The 21,744-nt window shown below is 39.1% G+C and overlaps 1 protein-coding gene across 1 annotated transcript; it reads right to left on the minus strand.

Annotated features, from left to right (window-relative positions):
• Positions 1 to 276: 276 nt before the first annotated feature.
• prkacab (protein kinase, cAMP-dependent, catalytic, alpha, genome duplicate b) lies at positions 277 to 20,776 on the minus strand. The gene is made up of 11 exons (XM_085277523.1): positions 20,034 to 20,776; positions 18,541 to 18,602; positions 16,724 to 16,852; positions 12,826 to 12,924; positions 11,478 to 11,560; positions 10,853 to 10,979; positions 10,245 to 10,340; positions 7,779 to 7,901; positions 4,022 to 4,081; positions 3,823 to 3,927; positions 277 to 3,735 (listed from the first exon to the last, which is right to left on the minus strand). The coding sequence occupies exons 1-11, from the start codon at positions 20,077 to 20,079 to the stop codon at positions 3,610 to 3,612; spliced, it is 1,056 nt and encodes a 351-aa protein (XP_085133649.1). The 5' UTR covers positions 20,080 to 20,776; the 3' UTR covers positions 277 to 3,609.
• Between the last annotated feature and the right edge of the window lie 968 nt (positions 20,777 to 21,744).

A 21,744-nucleotide genomic window follows, 5' to 3' on the forward strand; every position in this document is an offset into this window, starting at 1 on the left:
CACAAAGAAACACGCACGCAGCCTCCGTCGAGGACACCCCGGGTATTTGCGTGTTATATTTTTGAGCGTTATGGCGAATGAGTGAGCCGCGCGGTCAACAGATGGGTGGATGACGGCTTCACCCCGCATCAGGCGGGAGTGATGGATGTCACCTCAAGACTACGCCAACCTCCCACCGAGAACACTTTAAATACCTCAGCATCCGCTCACTTTTCGGCAAACGTGGAACTTTCACGTTTCAGCTCCACACCCAAATGAGGACGCGGGAGTTCAGGAGAATTTTACAAGTAAAACTTTATTGGAATGATACTCATGTTGCAAAATATTACACTTCGTATTTTTATGTCACCGTTTCCGTGACTTTAGACGCTTCTCTTTGCAGTGTGTGTATGTGTGTGTGTATAGTATGTCTGTGGCGGGGGTTAATATGGTTTATATTGGGGTCTCATTTCCCTAAAAAGTGCGACAGTATGTACCAGCATTGTGCCTGCATGGAGAGGAAGTTGTATCACTGCAAAAACATCGAGGAGACACATAATAATATTGTATTATAACTTCAAACATTTTGTCCATGATGATATATTCAACATTAAACCTGACATGGAGGAAATACAGCGAATGTGAAACCTCAACAAGTGATGTAAACAGTTTATTAATAATAATAATAATAATAATGGTTTTTAAATTAACCAGTAAGCCAGCTGATGACTACAACTAGGCTTACAGCTTGCAGCTCTTTCCACCATTTATCTGCCACTATGATTTTGGCGTCAGATTCATTGATAAAATCTGGAGTTTTTCAGCTGGTTAATCTGCCTCAGTGAAAAAGAAGGGGAAACATTAATACAGGAGAGACATGTCGGATCCATGTTAGTTGCCTTGTAAGTGACTCATTTCTCTGTGAAGCCCCAGGTTTACTGTGGCAGTTGGTTTGTGGTCATTTAACTTTACTTTTGGGACTATGCCACACACAAGCACAATATCCAGTAGCCTTAAAAGTGACCCAGCATTATTGTCCTAGTCCATTTATTCTTGAAATGCTGTCTCCTGTTTCAGTTGATATCTCTTTCTCTCTGTTAAATAAACTAATAAAAGGAAATTAAATACACATCACCCGTGTAATTCTGACAGGCCTTGCAGAGTCCCAAACAGCCTGCGTTACAAACTGTACATTTATGCAGAATTTAAAGGATGTGGGAGATGTAGGACTTTGTTTTTTGGAGCTTGACCCATGCAAGGCACTAATAAGATAACGCAGCCTCTGATGCAAGTTTACTAAACAGTAAAGCTGAATCACCGGAGTGGTCCTTTAAGACCTTCAGCTGACACTGTGCTTCTGTGATGCACATTCTCAAATTGATCTTTTTTTTAAACAAATTACCACACTGTAAATCTGGGGTCACGCACAGAGTGGGAAAAGAGTGTTGATCGAATAAATAAGTAAATATGGCAAGTGGACAATTAGCTGTGGGGGCTATTGTTCCATATTACAAATGATAGACACAAACCATTACACATAACAAATGTGTATCCTGGAGAAAATGCTTGAGATATATATATATATATATATTTTTTTTTTTTTTTGCTATCTGAACTGTTTCAGACTCGAGGGAAGTATGTGAATTTATATTATCCAGTTTATAACGATGGGAGAAAAACCAAAGCGCCTGTATAAATCAAATTAGGAAACCATCATTATTGTGGCACATTAAATTACAGCAATAAAGAAGGCATTTTGATGTCTGAAACGAACATCAGTGTCACTTTGTTTTATCTCATAAATTGTGAATGAACAAATCCTACAGTAACGACCCTCTCTGGCCATTGCTGAAATATTCTGTGACCATAGCTCAGGAGCCAAGGAGACACTGAATACCAAAAGTGCTATTTGTTGTATTCTTCAAATCAGCAGGTTGTATACCATGCGCTATGATTATTTTTCTCTCTTCTCGGTATTAGCTCGATTCACCGCCAGAAGCTCTAGCTTTCACTAACTTGTTAAATGGAGTGCCAGTCATCTTTACATCATCACCAACACACAAAAAACAAAACGAAACAAAAACTGTGCATGTTTAAAACACATAAACAGTAACAGAGCTGCTGTCACATATAAGACTGTCACATAGAGTGTGGTCCTACTTTACAAGTGATAAGAAGAAAGGGATGGGTAATAAGATGAGGTGAACATGAATACATATTTCCATTGAAGACCATAAAAGCGCACTATCCAAACTGCCATCAGTGACTGGTCAAAATGCTCTGAAGGCCACCAGCCGGAAGCAGTTCAAGGTAGTTTGCCTCAAGCGGTCTCTTTCAGTTGGAGTAATCAAGGGCCAAAGGCTTGATTCAGTAAGCAGAATCACTGTGGCCATTACGTAAACTCTGAGCCGAGACAGGAAGTGCTTTCATGAAAACAAAGTTGTCGAGTCAGTTAGCAAAATCAAATCTTCTGGAAGGGCAAACTGTGGAAGACGCTAACCAAAAGTCTGAATATTCCCTTTTGTTTCTCTTAATTTGAACCAGAACTTTAAATTCCCAAATCCATATCACAGATTTACCTGCTGATCCTAACACTGTATGTTAATAAAATGTCTATTAAGTGATATGTTCAAACCTGAGATACCATTACGTTACAGTGTTTCTTTAAAACACCCTTAAAAACCGAGTTAATTCCATCCCCTTACTCGTATTTCCTTGTTTGTTAGCGTGACATGATATCATTGGAGCCACTAGTATCTAATAACATTTAGAATGGAGTACCGTAGATATGCACTAATTCTAACAATGATAAGAACGGTAGATGGATAGTTACACAGTAAACGTAACTGACTTTTTTTCCCCTTAAAACATCATCTGTCTCTCGATGAAATTTATTTTGCACACACAATGCATTCATTTTTTTTGTTTTTTTTTGTTGGCCCATCAAGCCTTAAGTTATGTCGTGTGTCTATGATATGAAAGGGTAAAAGTTTAAATTCTGAAGGAAAAATTGAGATAAAACTGCAAAATGTAAAGTCATCCAAGCTGAAAGTACATATGTGTGCAAGACCTATTAAACCTGCTACTTACATGCCCTTCCTGCTTAAAAAAAAACAAAGAGCATGTTAGCCAGTTGTCGGTTAAAATTTAAGAAACTTTTGTCCAGACTGAGACCTAAACTTGCACAAAACTCATTAGTCTTCATGTAATGACTAAGAGGCTGGACTAGATCAGCACAGACAGGCTGATTTCTCTTTGCTGCGGTGTGAATATGACTAAAAGATGGATTTAAAAAAAGGAAAAGGAAAAGGGAAGATCTCGGGTGAAAATGTGTAGAGGCAACTCCAAATTAGTTGGATTCTCAACACCCATGAAGCACACCTTCATTATAAAGGGATCCATAAATAAGACAGAATAATAAATAAAACACAACAAAAACACAACAGAAAAGGCAACACTGCTGGTTATCAGTCTCCTTGCTCTTTTTTCCTTCTCTATCCGATTTTTCCTCTTTGTAGCTGGTGCTTGTGATTGGACAGGAGACAGTACTTTCTCCTTATGTCTCCCACTTGACCAGCCTACCTTTGACTCTCCCTATTTCCTTCTTTCTTCCTCTCTTGCTCTCTAACTCTAGAACTCAGCAAACTCCTTGGCACATTTCTCAGTGAAGGAGACGCGAATCTCCTCCTCCTCGTAGTCGTCGAAGTTGCTGGTGTCGCCTGGTCCTTTGAACTTGGGGATGAAGGGAGCTTCCACCTAAAGTCACATAAAGGAAACTATTATAAAACAAACTGAAGGGAAGAAAAGTCTCACATGCCACACAGTACACTCACCAAAACATACCTTTTTCTGGTAAATGGCAATCCAGTCAGTTGTTGCAAACCACTTGTGTCCCTTGATATCATTGACCCCGTTTTTGAGGTTTCCATAACGTTTTGTGAGATCCACCTTAAAATAACACAAACATATTTTTCTCACGGTCACGTTAAAGAAAAAATAAATGTAACCTAAACGTCTGAATGCCTGCGGTATTTGCTCTCACCTGTAACAGGTTCCTTAGGAGGTCTTTCAGGTCTGAACTGAAGTGAGACGGGAAACGAACCTAAGGGCAGAGCACAAAATGAGGATTGAACCAGTGATAACTTCATGTAGTGATGAGATTCAGGCTCTCGGGTTCGTTATCTTCTGTAGTGAAGCACTGGTAGATTCTTATAATACAATGACATGGCTCTATGTAGTTCTGGGAAAAACTAAGTACATCATATGAATCAGTAGCTTGTAGAAGAACCTTTTCCAGCAATAACTTCCAGTAATTGTCTTGAGAGACTTCCCAGACTTCTCACATTGTTGTGGAGGATTTTTAGCCCACTCTTCTTTACAATGGTTGCTTCGGTTCATTGAAGCTTGCTGGCGTGCATTTGTGCACAGCTCTTGAGTTCCAGCTACAGTAATTCAATCAGGTTTAAGTATGGACTTTGACTAGGCCGTTGAACCTTCTGTTTTAGATTTGCTCGTGTGTGTGAGATGACTTTCTCGTTGGTCAACCAAGCTTCCTTTGTCGGAAAAATGGTGTCACATTTGACTCTACAGGGAGTGCAAAATTATTAGGCAAATGAGTATTTTGTCCACATCATCCTCTTCATGCATGTTGTCCTACTCCAAGCTGTATAGGCTCGAAAGCCTACTACCAATTAAGCATATTAGGTGATGTGCATCTCTGTAATGAGAAGGGGTGTGGTCTAATGACATCAACACCCTATATCAGGTGTTATTATTAGGCAACGTCCTTTCCTTTGGCAAAATGGGTCAAAAGAAGGACTTGACAGGCTCAGAAAAGTCAAAAATAGTGAGATATCTTGCAGAGGGATGCAGCAGTCTCAAAATTGCAAAGCTTCTGAAGCGTGATCATCGAACAATCAAGTGTTTCATTCAAAATAGTCAACAGGGTCGCAAGAAGCATGTGGAAAAACCAAGGCGCAAAATAACTGCCCATGAACTGAGAAAAGTCAAGCGTGCAGCTGCCAAGATGCCACTTGCCACCAGTTTGGCCATATTTCAGAGCTGCAACATCACTGGAGTGCCCAAAAGCACAAGGTGTGCAATACTCAGAGACATGGCCAAGGTAAGAAAGGCTGAAAGACGACCACCACTGAACAAGACACACAAGCTGAAACGTCAAGACTGGGCCAACAAATATCTCAAGACTGATTTTTCTAAGGTTTTATGGACTGATGAAATGAGAGTGAGTCTTGATGGGCCAGATGGATGGGCCCGTGGCTGGATTGGTAAAGGGCAGAGAGCTCCAGTCCGACTCAGACGCCAGCAAGGTGGAGGTGGAGTACTGGTTTGGGCTGGTATCATCAAAGATGAGCTTGTGGGGCCTTTTCGGGTTGAGGATGGAGTCAAGCTCAACTCCCAGTCCTACTGCCAGTTCCTGGAAGACACCTTCTTCAAGCAGTGGTACAGGAAGAAGTCTGCATCCTTCAAGAAAAACATGACTTTCATGCAGGACAATGCTCCATCACACGCGTCCAAGTACTTCACAGCGTGGCTGGCAAGAAAGGGTATAAAAGAAGAAAAACTAATGACATGGCCTCCTTGTTCACCTGATCTGAACCCCATTGAGAACCTGTGGTCCATCATCAAATGTGAGATTTACAAGGAGGGAAAACAGTACACCTCTCTGAACAGTGTCTGGGAGGCTGTGGTTGCTGCTGCACGCAATGTTGATGGTGAACAGATCAAAACACTGACAGAATCCATGGATGGCAGGCTTTTGAGTGTCCTTGCAAAGAAAGGTGGCTATATTGGTCGCTGATTTGTTTTTGTTTTGTTTTTGAATGTCAGAAATGTATATTTGTGAATGTGGAGATGTTATATTGGTTTCACTGGTAAAAAATAAATAATTGAAATGGGTATATTTGTTAAGTTTTTTGTTAAGTTGCCTAAAATAGCTAAAACTAAAAACAAACTAAAAACTACTTCCAAAAACATTCAGCTTTGATATTAATGAGTTTTTTGGGTTCATTGAGAACATGGATGTTGTTCAATAATAAAATTATTCCTCAAAAATACAACTTGCCTAATAATTCTGCACTCCCTGTAGAATAAGCACACAATAACAGAAAAATAAAACACATCACCCCTCCACAGAGTTGATTAATGGTTTGAGGTGTACGTGCTATTATGCTGTGTCTGGTTTTCTCCAAACGTGTAGCTGTGCATGTATGGCCAAACTTGTCCGCTTTGTTCTTATGTGTCTAAAAGTCTGTACTCACAACAACATTTCACGCACAGATTTATCAATGTTTTCGTAGGTTTGTATTTTACATAATTAGAAGTCCTTCAGACTGTGTGCATGAACAAATGAGGGAATGACATAGGTCTTTAAAATGAGTATTACTACTTCTACTATACCACTGCTACTTATTATTATTTTAATTTTTTTTTCAGTCATCATTTACAGTTGACCGTAAGGCCCCATATACTCAGAATTACAATTAAATAAATAAATAAAAACCCCTCAAAATAAAACATGTGTAAACATAACTTCAATCATTGTCTGATGTCATAACTTATCTTCTAATATTCTCTTTTTTGACACTATACCACAGATGATGGAGAATTTTGAGGCGTATTTTTGTTTTCTTTGTTTTTATTGCCATGCGTTTCTTATCTGGGTTTGACAGATCATGTGGTCCATGTCCTCCACCTAATTTCTTCTTTTTCCTGTAGTTTGTCTTTTTCATATCAACTGATCCACAGTGACTAGCTCAGGGGAGATAAAGGTGGACAGCTTTCATGTTGCGAGAGAAAAACCTAAATGTTCCTTGTCCACACATAAATGCAGATATATAGATTTAAAAAATTTTCACCCTCAAAGGTATTTTTCAAAAGCTGTTTTCAGTGGTTCAAACTACCACACAGTTAAGTTAAGTTAAGTTAAGTTAAGTTTACTAAAATACTCATATACAAGCGAACATAACTTTGGATCTGCATGATGTCAAAAGATAGCAGATAGTCTCAGTATGGTTACCTCAGGTACAGTGAACATGATGCTATTCAAATTCTTTGTGTGAGGTGGACAGCCAGTCAGAGGAAAGATGAATTAAAGAGAGGGTGGCTTCAAAGGAGGCAGAGCCAAAATAGCTTAGTTCAGACAGTGGATGAACTGAGGTGCTGTATCAATGGTTGTTATAAAATACATAAGGATTATTTTGGAATCTGAATCATGCAACACAACTCTATTAAAGTCCAAATATAAAATTATGGAACTGGAAACGATCACAATACTCCCCTTATAAATATACAAGAAATAAATAAAGGAAATATGCTCCTCTTACATCCTCCCTGATCAGATTTATTATGCTGGATCAAGGCTCTAACTGCCAGGTTCTCTAATATGATGGCGTAAAAAATTGCTGCTTTTTACACATCTGGAAACAACAATGTGGGTGGAACAAATACAATGCAAACCACAGAGTATTTTCAGAGACCAACAAAGGAAAAACATGGCTGAACAGATCAAAACAGATGCTTCTACTTGGTCCGTGTTTCTATGGTAAAAACACATTTTTTGAAACTACACCATACCCACTCTACCACAAAAAAAAAGAAAAAAGAAAAAAACATTGCCCAAAACTCTTTCAGGATTAACCTAAAACTGAAATTTAAATACAAAGTAAACTAAAATACATTTTTACAACAAAAAAACAACCTAATATCACATCATGAGTCATGTTCTCTTGTGTAAAGCATTAAATATTAGCACAAAATGCTAATCAGACAGTCAAACTCACCTTCCCTGAAACAATCTTTTCATAGATCTGAATGGGCTGATCAGCAAAGAAAGGCGGGTACCCTGCTGCCATCTCGTAGACGAGTACACCCAATGCCCACCAGTCTACTGCTTTGTTATACCCCTGGTGGATGTAGCGGGGGGCATGACAAGGATGGAGTAACGGAAGAAGAAAGAAAAAACATTAAGTTAATTTAAGATAAAATATAAAATGATGCAGTAAATGTATATTTCATCATATGTCTGTAATGAATTGTGTACACGGGTAATATCAACAAATGCACCAATTCCCCAGACAAAAAAAAACCCCCACAGAAAATAAATGATGAACTATCTCGATAGTCTGTTATTTACAGTAAAATTACAAATCAATAAAGTGGCTTGTTTTATTCCACATAATTAATTGTCAACTCAGTATCTCCAGATTATAAAGTGTTATATAAAGCTGCACACAGTAAGGATGCATTCACAGCCTGTTAGCCTTAGTTACTGTCAGTTACTGGACAGCTTGTGTCTACACGTGTCTGTATCATAGTTAGTACACATGGTTGGAGTACTTGGACCAAACCTTTAAAAGGTCCACTCACACTACACTCGAGGTCCCAAATGAATTCCTATATACATGGTCTCAGAGACTCAATTTTATTCAATCCTTATTCCAATCTAACTACATATTAGCTTTCCAAGATATCTTACACTCAATATGTTTTCCTAATGCAAAGTGCAGATATGTACTGCTACAATGTTCGACGTTCACATTAAGCATAGCCAAACTTTTAAAATAATAAGGCTTCAGACAGCTTTCAACACCCAGTTTCTGGCACTCTGTTTAAGCTTGTGGATCTGCATGATGACAAAGACACCAAGAGTGGTCATCTCAGATACTCAGCTTTTGCCTGAGCACATAAGCCCCACCCACCTGCTATTCAAATCATTCATTTGTGAGTTGACTTAAAGCGAGGGTGGCCTCAAAGGGAGAGGAGTGAAAACTTGTTTCAGTCACAGTGGAGGAACTGAGGGGCTGCACCAAGTCCCAGAATAAGACAAATGATTACCTCGAACTGTGAATCATGCAAAACTACAATAATAAAATCCCCAAAAAATAAAAATACAGAGCATGAAATAAAGAGAATAGCTCCATTTTAATAATGATATGTCAGTTTTCGATAATGATATGTTCACTTCTTGTTGTGAGGAGTATCTTGGGATGCCTTTGAGACAAAAAGCTTGTCTGTTAAGACTAAATTTGGTGACTTGTGGTACATTTTATTATATACACTGGATTTAATAATTGCTTTAATGACTTTTCCTGTCTGATTGTAAACATATATTTGTAAGTCATTCAGTCATTTAGCGGAAACCTCACTTACATTATAGTTTGGATTTATTGGAATTAAAAGTTTAGCCACATTATTTAGTATTGTTTATAATATTGGGCACTACCATTCAACACCATTTGGATGAACTACTTTATATAATTATTTGTGTAACATTTAAAAGTTGCTTATTTAAAGCCTCCACCCATCTCTGACAGCAATTTTTGATCCTACCTTCAACTGTTGGGAAAAAAAAATGAGGAATGTGAATGTGGCAGTCTTCCAGTGACCTGAGCTACAGAGAGCACAGTGAAAATACTCTCCCATCATTTTGGTGTTTAAGAAAGAGAAACTTGAACCTGCTTGTCACTCACAGACTCTATAGATCACAACCCACCAGGGTTACAAAGCCCATAAATGTCTATATATATACACAAACTGCAGCACTTCAAATGTTCTTTTAATACTTATTGCACAATTTTAAAGTTGCTGGCACGTAAGCTTCCCAAAGCCTGGCACCTAATGAGGATGCTGCCAGTCTGTGCAAACAACAATATTCTTAATGAGTTTTGTCATCAGTGTTTTGCTAACATATGTCAAACACTGAAGAGACCTGTGTGTTCTCTACTCAGGTGTACACAACTTCTCATCTGTGTGCACATACATTCATAGAGCATCTGGGGTGGGACTGATACAGACAGATGGGCATGTTTTTGTGTCACAATGCTCCCAGTATCTTAAAGCGTATATGCACATGTAGAGTGAACCGCAATTTGCTTGTCAAAAGTACTGCTAAAACATGTCCTGCTAGGATTATTTATATGACTGTATATTACTGCAGATTATTCGTGTGATCAGCTTTAAATTCACAGGGGTGTAACGCTGGTATTATAGTTTGCAAGTAAGCAAAGTAAGCTATTGGACCTTCACATATTATCACATGATTTTTAGGACTTGTCCTGAAAGAAAAACCAACAGTTATGCATTTGTCTTCCAGTTGGACTCCAAGCAAACTGTAAAAATGTATAATAGAAACAATCTTTCCTATGAGGTACCTACAGCTATCCACAAGTGAATATAATCCTAGCCTTAAAAAACGAAGAAGCCTCTACCCCAAGCTTAAAGTTAGTTCAGCTGGCTGCCAAGCGCACCTTGCTGAGAATGATCTCTGGAGCCAGATATTCTGGGGTGCCACACAGTGTCCAGGTCCGGCCCTTCACACGTTTGGCAAAGCCAAAATCTGTAACCTAAGAGGGGACAAAGAACAATGACAACGACAGTGAGTAAAAAAAAAAGAATAAAAAAAAAAAAAAGAAAAAAAGAAAATTCAAATAGGCTAAGTAACACCACATGAAAGGCAGCAAGAAAGAGAGGCACTAAAAACAGCCGCATCAAGGGAAATTGTCACCAGCTGTTATGCAACAGTTCGCCACTAGAGGGTGGTACACCAGCACACAGAGACGATTCCAGAGTGAAGAACACCTTTGTAAGGTTAACGAATCTCACACTGAAAATAAATGTCCTCATATCTGTTGAGCTGTACGTGGCATAAAATATTCTAATTTTGAGCTCTAGAAAACTCTTACTGTGATGATAGTTTTAAAATATTTAAGTAAAAAGATGTTAGATAAATGGAATAAAACAGATGGATTAATGTGTGCTAAAAAAAATTACTGTCAGTTGCAGACATAATAAATATGGAACACAAATTCATCAGCACGGTCTGTGAAGGATAAATAATTAACAGTAAGTTTGTTACCTGTATGTAGCCCTGTTGGTCTATGAGCAGGTTTTCAGGTTTCAGGTCTCTGTAGATCAGGTCCAAAGCATGGAGATACTCAAAGGTCAGAACGATTTGAGCAGCGTAAAACCGAGCGTGAGGCTCACTGCACATAAACACAACGAGACAAAAGGGGATCTGTTTGGTGATCGAATAGCAGAGATGACTTGAGTCTAGCATAGAGATGAGAAGAGCTGAAAATACTGCCGTAGGTTAGGAGACATGATAGAAGAAAGAATACTGAATGGGAATTAATACATGGAAAAGATGTAGGCAAGCAATACTCTACATTATACTATAATCTGAAATAGCATGACATTTGTTTGCTGCTTTGGGATAAGCCAGATCATCTTGCAACTTTGGATTAAGCTGTTAATTAAGTTATAATGTCATGTAACTCTAGACATGGATAGTATAATAATTCTTCTGGGGAAAAAAGGTTTTTAAATCTTATATTGCGACACAGTATCCAAACTTTTCTAGAGTTGTTGTGCTTTGTGCCTATGTAGAATACAAGATAACAGAAATGCTTTCAAAGTCCACTGTTTACTCTTGTAGCAATCCACAAAATGCTTCTGGATATAAACTTTATTCAAACACTGACCTAAATCTGCCAATTCTCCGTAGATGGGAAAACATCTCGCCACCTGGCACATACTCCATCACCATGTAGAGGTTAGTGTTGTCCTGCAGAAAGGAGGACGAAGGTTAGTGGCACTCACACAAACACACAAAAGCATGCCCATGTATGGATGCACTTCAGGTACACACATATACAGGAGTTAAAACTCAATTACGTGAGCTAAAAAAGAGAAGAGCAATTTCACCAGTTACCAAATTGTTTAATCTAGCTGGTATTTTGCTAGTTAGCATTAACTGACTATTATTTATAGTATTGCCATATAAATAATAAAGTACTTTAACCCAGGAACATTACTGAAGGCCTGGTTTGTATATTGTGTGTTGTTTATATCACAGTTTTGCAAGATATAAGTAGTGTAACCGACTAACACAAATCACACTGCGTATGTTTTGTTCTTGTTGACTCTTCCTCCTGTGTGTAGGACAACACACGTGGACTGGAATATTCTGTTAATAGGTTTATTTAAGGTGTCTAGGATAGTCAATCCCTGGCTTTCCAGGTGCATCTAAACAGCTTAACCTGAATAAGGCATTAATTGGAGTATAGCCATCAGCAGGATTAGTCTGTGCACGTCCATGTCACACGCTCATGTGACATCTAAAGCCAACTTCACCATGTACTTACATACAACTCAACAGGACTGACAGTGGTGATGGAAGGGGTAGTAGACTGAAAGATTAATGCACTATAAATTATTTAATTTTAATCATTAAAACAATCAGAGTTGGTGCTCAATTTTCAAAAATATTACAAATAGGCTTCTCATCTGCTGGCCAAAGATACTTGTAAACACTTCCAAGAGGTCTTTAAAAACATGCAGACTTAATGTGACCACTTAGTTCATAGTTTGAATAAATAAAGCAAATTATTTTTTGAATTAACTAATTTGTGTGTGAGTAACCAAACCATCATCGGATCTGTAACAAATTTTAGCCATTTTCTGCTTATTATTGTTTCAGAATCATTTTAAGTACAGGTATGCATAACACATGTTAAATAAAGCACTGACCATTGCCAGCAGTGACCAAAGTAACAACTAGCAGTTGAAAATAGTATTTAGTGGCAAGTTAGTAACTTCAGGAGTTGGTTGAGACCAGCACAAAGATGGATATATATTAATCAGGCAGCTAAGAAACAGCTTCGAATGGATCATAACATTTGTCTGTGGCTTTTTAATGAATTAATATGCGAAACTTTGCTAAAGAGTTCTTTTATTGTTATTTTAATTGTGTGAGAAATTAAGCAGTCACTCGCTGTCATCAAACAACCACAGGCATGTGTGCTCTCACACACCTAAAATAATCCATACCTTGAATGAGTACTCTAACCGCACCAGAAAAGGGAAGCTGACAGCCTGAAGAATCCTCTTCTCATTTAGAGTGTGCTCTATCTGCTTGAGCTTGACCACCTGAAAGGCAGAGAGAGACAGAAAGAAGAAGGAGAGAGAGAGTGAGAGAGAGACATTTTACCCAGTAAGACAAGAGTGTGAAATTTAAGGCAAATATGAAACTAGCAATTTTCATTTAAATACATATCTGTTAAGACATCTCTCACAGGTTGAAGTAATATGCTGCCTATGGCCCAATCATCACAATATTTGAGTGTTTTTGCAATTGGAGGATTATAACATGGGTGTCTGTGGCACCATTACTGGAAAAAATGCTGTATTAAGTTACTGATAATGAAAACCGAACATTTCCTACTGCTGCATCTTCCCATTAAAACCATTTAACTTTTGAAAAATGAGCTTGCTTTTATTATGAAGTATCAGCTGGAAATGCATTGTGTTTGTTACTGTTATCATTCATTAAAAATGGATCAACAAAACAATATAACTGACATATTTCTTTGACAGCAGATCAGTTTGAGATACTGCAGAAAGTAATGGAACAAGAAGCAACAGCCAGAGTGAGCTGTAAGATGAAGCGCTGCAGGCAAAAGACTGCACACCTCCAACAAACTTCTTTCACTGTACCCTTCTGCTGACATTCAAAATCATATCTCAGCTGCTCACCAAATGATAAAAAGGCTCTTACTTATTACATTACTTCTTTATGAAAAGACAGTAGTATTACTGTCTCCAAAATTGTGTAACTTTAACAAACAGACACTCCAGGTACAGCAAGACATCTGTGGCATTTACGAAAACAACCTGAAGTCCGTATTCTCAAGATTTTCCTCCATAATTAAGACTATAGGCCAGTGTGCTATTGTGCCATGTCTTTGAACTTTAAAATAACTATGAAACGTGTGGGGGTTTCATGGGAAATCAGCTTAGAGTTAGAAGTAGTTTAGATGAAAGGAGGTTGCAAGGCGGATAGTGCAAAATTTAACAGGAAACAAGAGTTTGTGGCAGATTTTTGGCTGGGAAGACTTATGAACATATTCTACATCACCAGTTACAACAAGGCTGCATCGGTAGGGTGGCAGCACCTGGTTAAAATAGTATTCTCTTTTAAACCTCACTTGGTATGCCACTTGGGCCTCTCTGGCGAGACCAATCACAGATACTCCACTTCCACCACTTCCATCTGTAACAGACCAATCACTTCAAGGACACAGGCTCGCCCGACCCCCTTTATAATAGGCCCTGGCCCCACACCAGGCATTCTTGCCTTCTTCCCTGTGAAGATCATTAGAGCTTAACCAGTGATCCTGGACCAAGGTTATCCACTTAACAGTTTACAGATCCAGTTGTGAAAGGTATTCCCTGAACATTTCTGGTTTCAGGATTACTAACATAAATATTTTATTTAATTATATTTTAATTATGTCAGTATATTTTTCTAGTAAGCAGTCGTCGTGTTGTTGCAATTCTGCACCTTATCAAGTCAGCACCTTATCAAGTCAGCACATCAAGTGAGCTTGTGCTTGTATAGCTATTTGCTAGCTGTCCAAGCTTGAAAATTGGTGCCTATGGGTGCCACTGCATTCTCTGGTAGTGGTAAATGGTAGTGGTAGCAAGGTTAGGGACGTTGCTTTTGCAACGTCCCTAACCCCTCTGAATCACTTATGTGGGTGTCAAACATGCAAAGGCGTCACATGGGCAGACAGAATCCTGGAGTCGCATTTGCAAGTGCCCAGGGCCGCAAAAGCCGATCCCTGTCTTTCTGACACTGCAGCGAAGCTGAGCAACATACCCAGCTCAGGTTGCACTTGCTGGGGGGATATGATCAAAGACCCCAAGGCTGAACTTACTCCTTTTTTAATCAGCTCCTCAACTCCAAGGAGGAAGAAGATGAGGATGAGTTAAAAAGTATCTTCTGATGATAATGATGACGATGAGGAGGATGTCATTTTCCCTCCTATCCAGGCATTGTGGCCATTTTCCATCTTCCCCATAAGGTCACGCTTATATATATATATGATATGCAAGCATGTAATAGCCAGTGTCCCAGGAGGTGTCCTCTCTGCAGATGGATATGAGATGTCATCTGAGTCCCAGTCACAATTTCTCTAAATATCTGGTAGCTATGTCTCACTGGAGTGACCCAAAATTGTTCATAACCAGTGTCCTCTTATGTATGGTGGTTATGAGGAAACAGATGCTTGATTGAAAGGTTAGAAGGCTGTTTTTGAGGGGAGGGCTGTCAGAGGTACCTGGCCCCAGAGACTCATATAAATTAGCAAGAGCTGATGGCAATTTTCTAAACTGAGGCACAAAGGCAAGTTTAGGCCTTCAGGGATTTTTTGGTATCTTGCCATAGTTCCTGTTTGCAGTCCCTTCCCTTGCCTTTGTGCCGAGGTTTAGGGAATCTAGCTTAGCTTTTCATTAGGGCTGTGACACTAGATGGTGGAGGCTATAGTGATGGCATGATTACCAGTGCAACCAGCATTCACCAGCATCCACATTCTACCAGAGAAATGGCTTCCTTGTGGGGCCTTGTTAAGGGTGTTTCTGTGGATTACATCTTTGTTATTGCTAGTTGGGCTTCCACACATTTTTTAATTTGTACTGTTCTGATGTAACTGCGTCCTCACTTGCATGCTCAGGCCTTAATGAGGCCTGCTAGCTGAACGTTGGGGTTGGTGTGAGGTGTCGGCCTTCGAGGTGCTATTGGCAGGAGAGCATGCAATTTGGGAGTGAGCTACATTTCCAATAGTGCGATACCAAGTAAAGCTTAAAAGGCAATGTTTGTTTACCAGGGTAACCCCAGTTCTCTGAAAACTGAGGGAGTTATTTCATCGCATTGCCCTATTTGCATGTGCAAAAATGGCTTGTGTGGGGCCAGAGGCTATTTTTAAAATGGTTTGGGGACCCTATGTCCTTGAAGTGATTTGGTCTGTCTTAGATAGATGCGATGGTAGTTTAGCTTCTGTGAAAGTATTGGGTTTACCCTGGGAGATGACCCTGTGGACCAAAAACTCCATCTAAATTGTTTACTAAAGTTAATTTTCAGTACAACAATATGGTGCTATGTATGCAGAGGCAATAAATAAATAAAAGTATAATGCCCACCTCCCTGAAACAAGTGCAACATAGACTTTTTTGTGAAAACAGCCATAGCAAAACAACACCATCGTGTTCATGTACATTCATTCTCTCACTCTCTCAGGCATGTGTTCTGTCAGTAGTACTTGCAGAAGACTGTAAATTCATGGATTACCTTCATGTCCCTACTGATGTAAAAATTATTTTGCCAGTACTTTAGTACAGCATGACAGATAGATAGATATAGATATTCATTCTGATTTTGATCTTGCTAAAATCCCAATCTCAGTGTTTTATCAATAAGATGATAATTAAATGGTAAATGGTCTGTATTTGTATAGCACTTTACTTGGTCCTAAGGACCCCAAAGCGCTTTACACTATACACAATCATCCACCCATTCACACACACATTCACACACTTTAAGCCATAATATAATTATATTGTGGATTAATTATCATCTTATTCACAGATTAAGTCAAAGATTTATTTTAACTGAATATTAAAATTACTCTGGTGTTATCCACGTAAAGACAACCTCTGCTCTGTGACTGTAACTAATCCCTGCTTTCAGCACAAGTGGGTTCAGATAATAATTTCACCTGTATTTGAAGGGCCTTTAACAAAATGCATAAAAGAATAAAATCTTCCGAGTGCAGTATTCACATCAATTACATTTCTGTTTTCTGTGGGAAGACTAACTAAAAAATGGATGGGAGCGCATTTAAACACCCCAATCCCTCTGTGATTCTGGTGACCCCTGACCCAGACTGACCTTCTGCTTGTTGAGGATCTTCATCGCATAATGTTGTCCCGTTTCTCTGTGCTTCACCAGCATAACACGACCAAATGAGCCCGTGCCCAGGGTTTTCAACCTCTCAAACTGCTCCAGGCAAGCAGTGTTCTGAACAGACAAAACAAAAACGGTTAGCTGATTTTTGTGAAAATGGGATATTTAGGGTCATGTTGCTGGTAGCGAGTTTTTATTTTCAGCTACTCGTGTGCTCACATTTATCACTAATTCTTGTATTTTCATGGTATATATTCTTTGCACATGTCATAAACAAATATGCAATAGATAATATATATAAATTAATATATTTGGTATGTATGGTTTATAATTTCTTAATAGAAAGTAATACACATGTGCATACAGGATACAGTGTAAATTTGAAGAACAATAAAGAAAAAACTTTTACTCATGTTTGTGGTACCTGAACTGTTTCTCAGGCTCAGATGGTCCCAGAAACTTATTTATCATAAATAATTGATGTTTTCCTACATAGAATCAAATCATGCTTAACACTCATATATTTTTAGATACTGTCATAGACGGTTTTGCATACATATGTGATAAATATTGGTTTAGGCTTAGATATTCAGCTTTATCTCAAAAGTCAAAACAAAAATATTGCCTTCACTGCAATTTTTATACCCAGTGCCATAGTTTGAGCTGCTCAAGTGTAATTGGATCATTGCTACATAACCCGTTTCACTGACAGCTGTGGGTTGTTTCTTCATTACTTCTTCCGAAGTAGAATAAAAAATAAAAACGTTTTGAAGATGATTTCAAGTGTGGTACATGCATTTGGGAGCTATGAACCCACAACATGTGTTTGAAAGAGCTCTCATTTCAAGTGAAACAAGCTATCCTTGAGATCCATTTAAAAAAAATGCAGTACTGGTGAGCTTTGCTCAGTATTACAGTATTGCAATGGGCCCTTTTATCATTGTGTTAATTTGTTCATTTGACAATCTGAAAATAATAAATAAAACTGAATAAAAATTCAGTATATTTTTTAACCCCAAATTCATCATTTAGCTTCAATAAGCTTAAATAAATACAAAAAAAAATAAGCCAGTGTCCCAAAACATACGGAGAAAATTATATACAGTATAAATTAAAACAATGTTGATACAGATTTATGTATATTTAATGGTTTAATTAATGTCTATGAAGAATATTAGGTGATCTAAAACAAGTGAATTAAAAAAAACAACAACACACACACACACACACACACACACACACACAGCTTTAGGGTTGATACAGTTGACATTGCCCTGGGGATATTTTCTAACTTTCTTACTCATACTGCATACAATATGAAATATGTATACTGAATATAAATTTGCAGCATTAAATATTACAAAACATATGGAGTTGTTTTATGTCACAGTTTACTTGAAACAGTAACTTGCATTTTAAAAACAGTCAGACAGTAGCATCATCACTAACCAATAGCCAATAAATAATAAAACTGATGCTATTTACAAACAAATGTATTTATACCGCCATCTGTATATATTAAAATTATAATTTTCAGTGATTTGCATAAAGTGATAGCTGGTAATACTGAACAAATAAACAATAAAGACATGAAACAAGTGAAATTTCAGTAGCTATGATTGGCATTTTCAAAAACAGCAGCCCACACAGAAGTAATGTATATATTTCTTTGGCCATACAAAATTGGGAGTGAAAATTCTGTTTTTCTAACATGCAAACAAAGTTAGGATTAAAGTACAAACAATAAATCCTGTGTATCATACTTCTGAAGCTTAGTGGGCAGACTTAGTACACACACTAACCTGTGCAGGATTCTCCCACTTTTTGAGGAAGTCCTCTTTGGCTTTAGCAAGGAATTCCTTGACTGTGGAAAAAACACACACCAGTGTTTACATAAGAAAGGCTTTAGTGGGGCATCTGTGTGTATACAGAAAGTGAAAAAAACATCAAAATAAAGAAACAGAACACCTACTTTATTGTCTGAAGTCAACAGCACAGAGTCTGACTAAAAATTGTTAATTAAATCAAATTTTATTCATATCCATCGTAAAACCACCTGCTCATAATTATTACTCACAAAGACCCAGTGGCTACATGGATGATTTGTCAGTGTGTAGAAAGTTTTGAGACGTAAACTGATCGTCTTATCTGTCTGTAAGGTAATTCAGGCTGTTGGGATTTTTCTAAATGTACAGCAATTAGTCCAGATGGCTGATAGTCTGAAAACTACATGCAGAATATTCTCAAGTGCAAAAAAAATACCTGAACTTGAAATCTCATGAACAAGTATACTCATTTAAAAGCTTAAATCTCAGGACACATTTCAAAACACTTGTTGACCTACCGGTATTAACTATCAACACTTTCCCTTCTCACCTTCACTAAAAGTGTCAGCTGCTCAGTGACCGGTATGCATTTATACCAAGTAGCTATGTCATATACTTAGATGTCTTGATTTAAATGTCAAGCATTTAAGCCTTTTGGAATAACTGTTTCTTTGATTTTCTTAAAAAGAAATCCATCACAGTATTCAGATTTACTCCAGTTTGTGACACATACATAACTAAATAAACCTTTACATATCATTTCCTAGTAAATTGCTATTTCAAAAATGATGAATTTAAAAACAAACACAAAAGTATAACCCCAGACATGAGCACACTCATCCTTCTATATTTGGACTTACAGTACAGCAGACAATCAGACTAACTCAGTGTCAATCTGCAAACCTTAAGGGGGTTCACCAAACAAAATAGCCCCCACACTTTCAGCAGCATCTCTTTCCAGAGACAACAGGCACTGTGCGTTTGGGAAATATCTGACACATAGCTTGTTGTGATCTCGCCAAGATTTGAGTACAAGAGGATGTGAAGTTGCCAAGATTCTTGCAGCTTACAATAGCTGTTGGTTGTTTTGCACCTCGTGAAGTGATTTGGCTATGGAAACGGCACCACCACCTGCTTTATTATAAAGCAGCATCAACTGAATCCAAAGAAAAAGCTCTGTTCAAAGCGGAATACTACTACCGAGCACCTATTCATCTGTCTCTATATTATGAGGTTAGTTAATTGAAATGTAGCTGCCTAATTTGGGTTCTTGAAAGCTATTCTGACACAGGCTTATTTAAGGACTGAGCAGGATGAGTGGATCTTTTTAAATCAGACAGCAGAAATAGGCCGCTGCATGGAATGTTAACTGAAGCTAACATAGCCGCTGTGTCACACCGTCTCTGGTGATTTCGTGAGTCTGGAACAGAGCAATGTGTTATGTGTAGCGTACAGGCGACGGTACCCACCGCTTTCCATCTCGCTGCCCTTCCTGGCCGTGGGCGCGTTGCCCATGATGACAACCTGTCAACGGGCGATCCGTGGCTTTTTGGCCGCCCTGCAGCCTTCTCAAGCCGATCTAATCTCGATTAGGTCTGTTCGGTATTTTCTAAATCCAAAAGCACCAAGCGTTAACTCCGAGGTCTTGGTCTTTAATAGCCTGGCAGCTGCTGATGCGGTGCCAGGGCGAGACGAGATGGTAAAGCGGGCTCACTCACTCCTCAGTCATCAGCAACCGGCAATTGATATACAGTTCAAATCCACGGGGAGGATACCTTTGAGGTATCTCGGTCGTTGGGGCTTCACTGGACCGTAAGGCCGAGCTCGGCGCAGATGGCCTGAACACGGAGGATCCAGTCTTCGCCTGTCCCTCCTTGCAGCCCCCGCCGAACGAGCCCCCCCGGCTCCCCACCTCTCCCCAGCCTAAAGAAAAACGACACCAGAGGCGGGGACGCGATATTCTCAGCCCAAGAGCCGCCACTTTTTGTTACCAAACCCAGCTTTTAAAAATTAAACCTCGGCGGGGTCCGACGACGACGGGAATTCACCCAAATCAACATTGGCCCCCCGTAGCCTCGGAGACGAGCGAGATGACGGAACTACAGTCGACTGAACGTCCCGCCTACTAGCCAGAACCGGTTTTTGATTGACAGCTGCAACCAGCCCGCGGATTGGCAACCTATGTATGCCGGTATCCCACGGAAGGCACTGATTGGCTCTTCGCAATCCATCAAGAGCAGCACCATCCTACCGCCCTACACAAAGCGAGTGAGGGGAACGTCACCGATTATTTTCCTCCCGACGACATACCCGCCCACTTTTCCTGGTTTCCGTCCTCCATTGGCTAGATGAGGGCGAACCGTGGGAATCTCGGCGAATGTGAAGATGTCCATTGGCTCTGAGTAACGATTGGCAGGTAGAAAAAAAAACCCTCTTCAGCCCCCCACTCCCACCGCCACCAAGCGACTGATACACGTTTGGCCAAGTGACGTCAACCGCGAGCTATTTTTAGAAATGTTGGTCAGAATTTAACGCACGCGCGGCGCGGTCGGGCTGGCAGGACTTCTAAACATTTCGCAGACCGTCGTGCGTTAAATGATGAGTGTATTTAGTGAGAAATAATATTAGGAAACAAGACGGTCTTTCTAAACACTCCGAGAGATACCGTCTCTCTGAATATTTTACAGTCACCGAAACCCTCCAACAGCCTCCTTCAACACAGCACATCCACCCCAGCACCTAGAACACCTGCAGGCTTAGCCTAGCATATGACCGAGAGTCCTTTTATGAACGGGACCTTCAAAAGGCTCGGTTTCACATGGATTTGCATCTGAATATCTAATTTCAATAACAATTTCACCTTGTGCTGGTAATTAAAAAAAAAAAAAAAAAAACTTATGGTATGAAAAAAAAACATCCATTCTATGAATACGAGATCTCTCAGCTGTTGCAGGGTTTGACACCATCATTTGGGCTCACAGGACACCACCATGGTTATGTAAAACGGACTCAAAAACCAAATCACTAATTCTGCTAATACTTGGTTGTAACTTACATATCACAGTCCCCCCACACCGTACAGAGTGCTGTTAAAGGACAATTGAAGCTGCATATGGGTTTTACTGCTAAATATGAATATATGAAAAGAAAAACTGGTCAACTGTGCAGACATGTGAGAAG

The sequence above is a fragment of the Mchenga conophoros genome, linkage group LG6 (genome assembly GCF_057382185.1).
Source record: "Mchenga conophoros isolate Kocher_MC1m ecotype Shallow Benthic linkage group LG6, M_conophoros_male_GT1.1, whole genome shotgun sequence".
NCBI lineage: Eukaryota > Metazoa > Chordata > Actinopteri > Cichliformes > Cichlidae > Mchenga > Mchenga conophoros.

What these genes read in the sequence shown, in the direction of transcription:
- prkacab (XM_085277523.1), bottom strand. Translation starts at nt 20,079, where the DNA reads ATGGGCAACGCGCCCACGGCCAGGAAGGGCAGCGAGATGGAAAGCG. An exon ending in AGATCCTCAACAAGCAGAAG is followed by an intron (nt 12,925 to 16,723) that starts GTCAGTCTGGGT and finishes TCTGCCTTTCAG; the next exon opens with GTGGTCAAGCTCAAGCAGAT. An exon ending in CAGAGATCATTCTCAGCAAG is followed by an intron (nt 7,902 to 10,244) that starts GTGCGCTTGGCA and finishes TACATCCACCAG; the next exon opens with GGGTATAACAAAGCAGTAGA.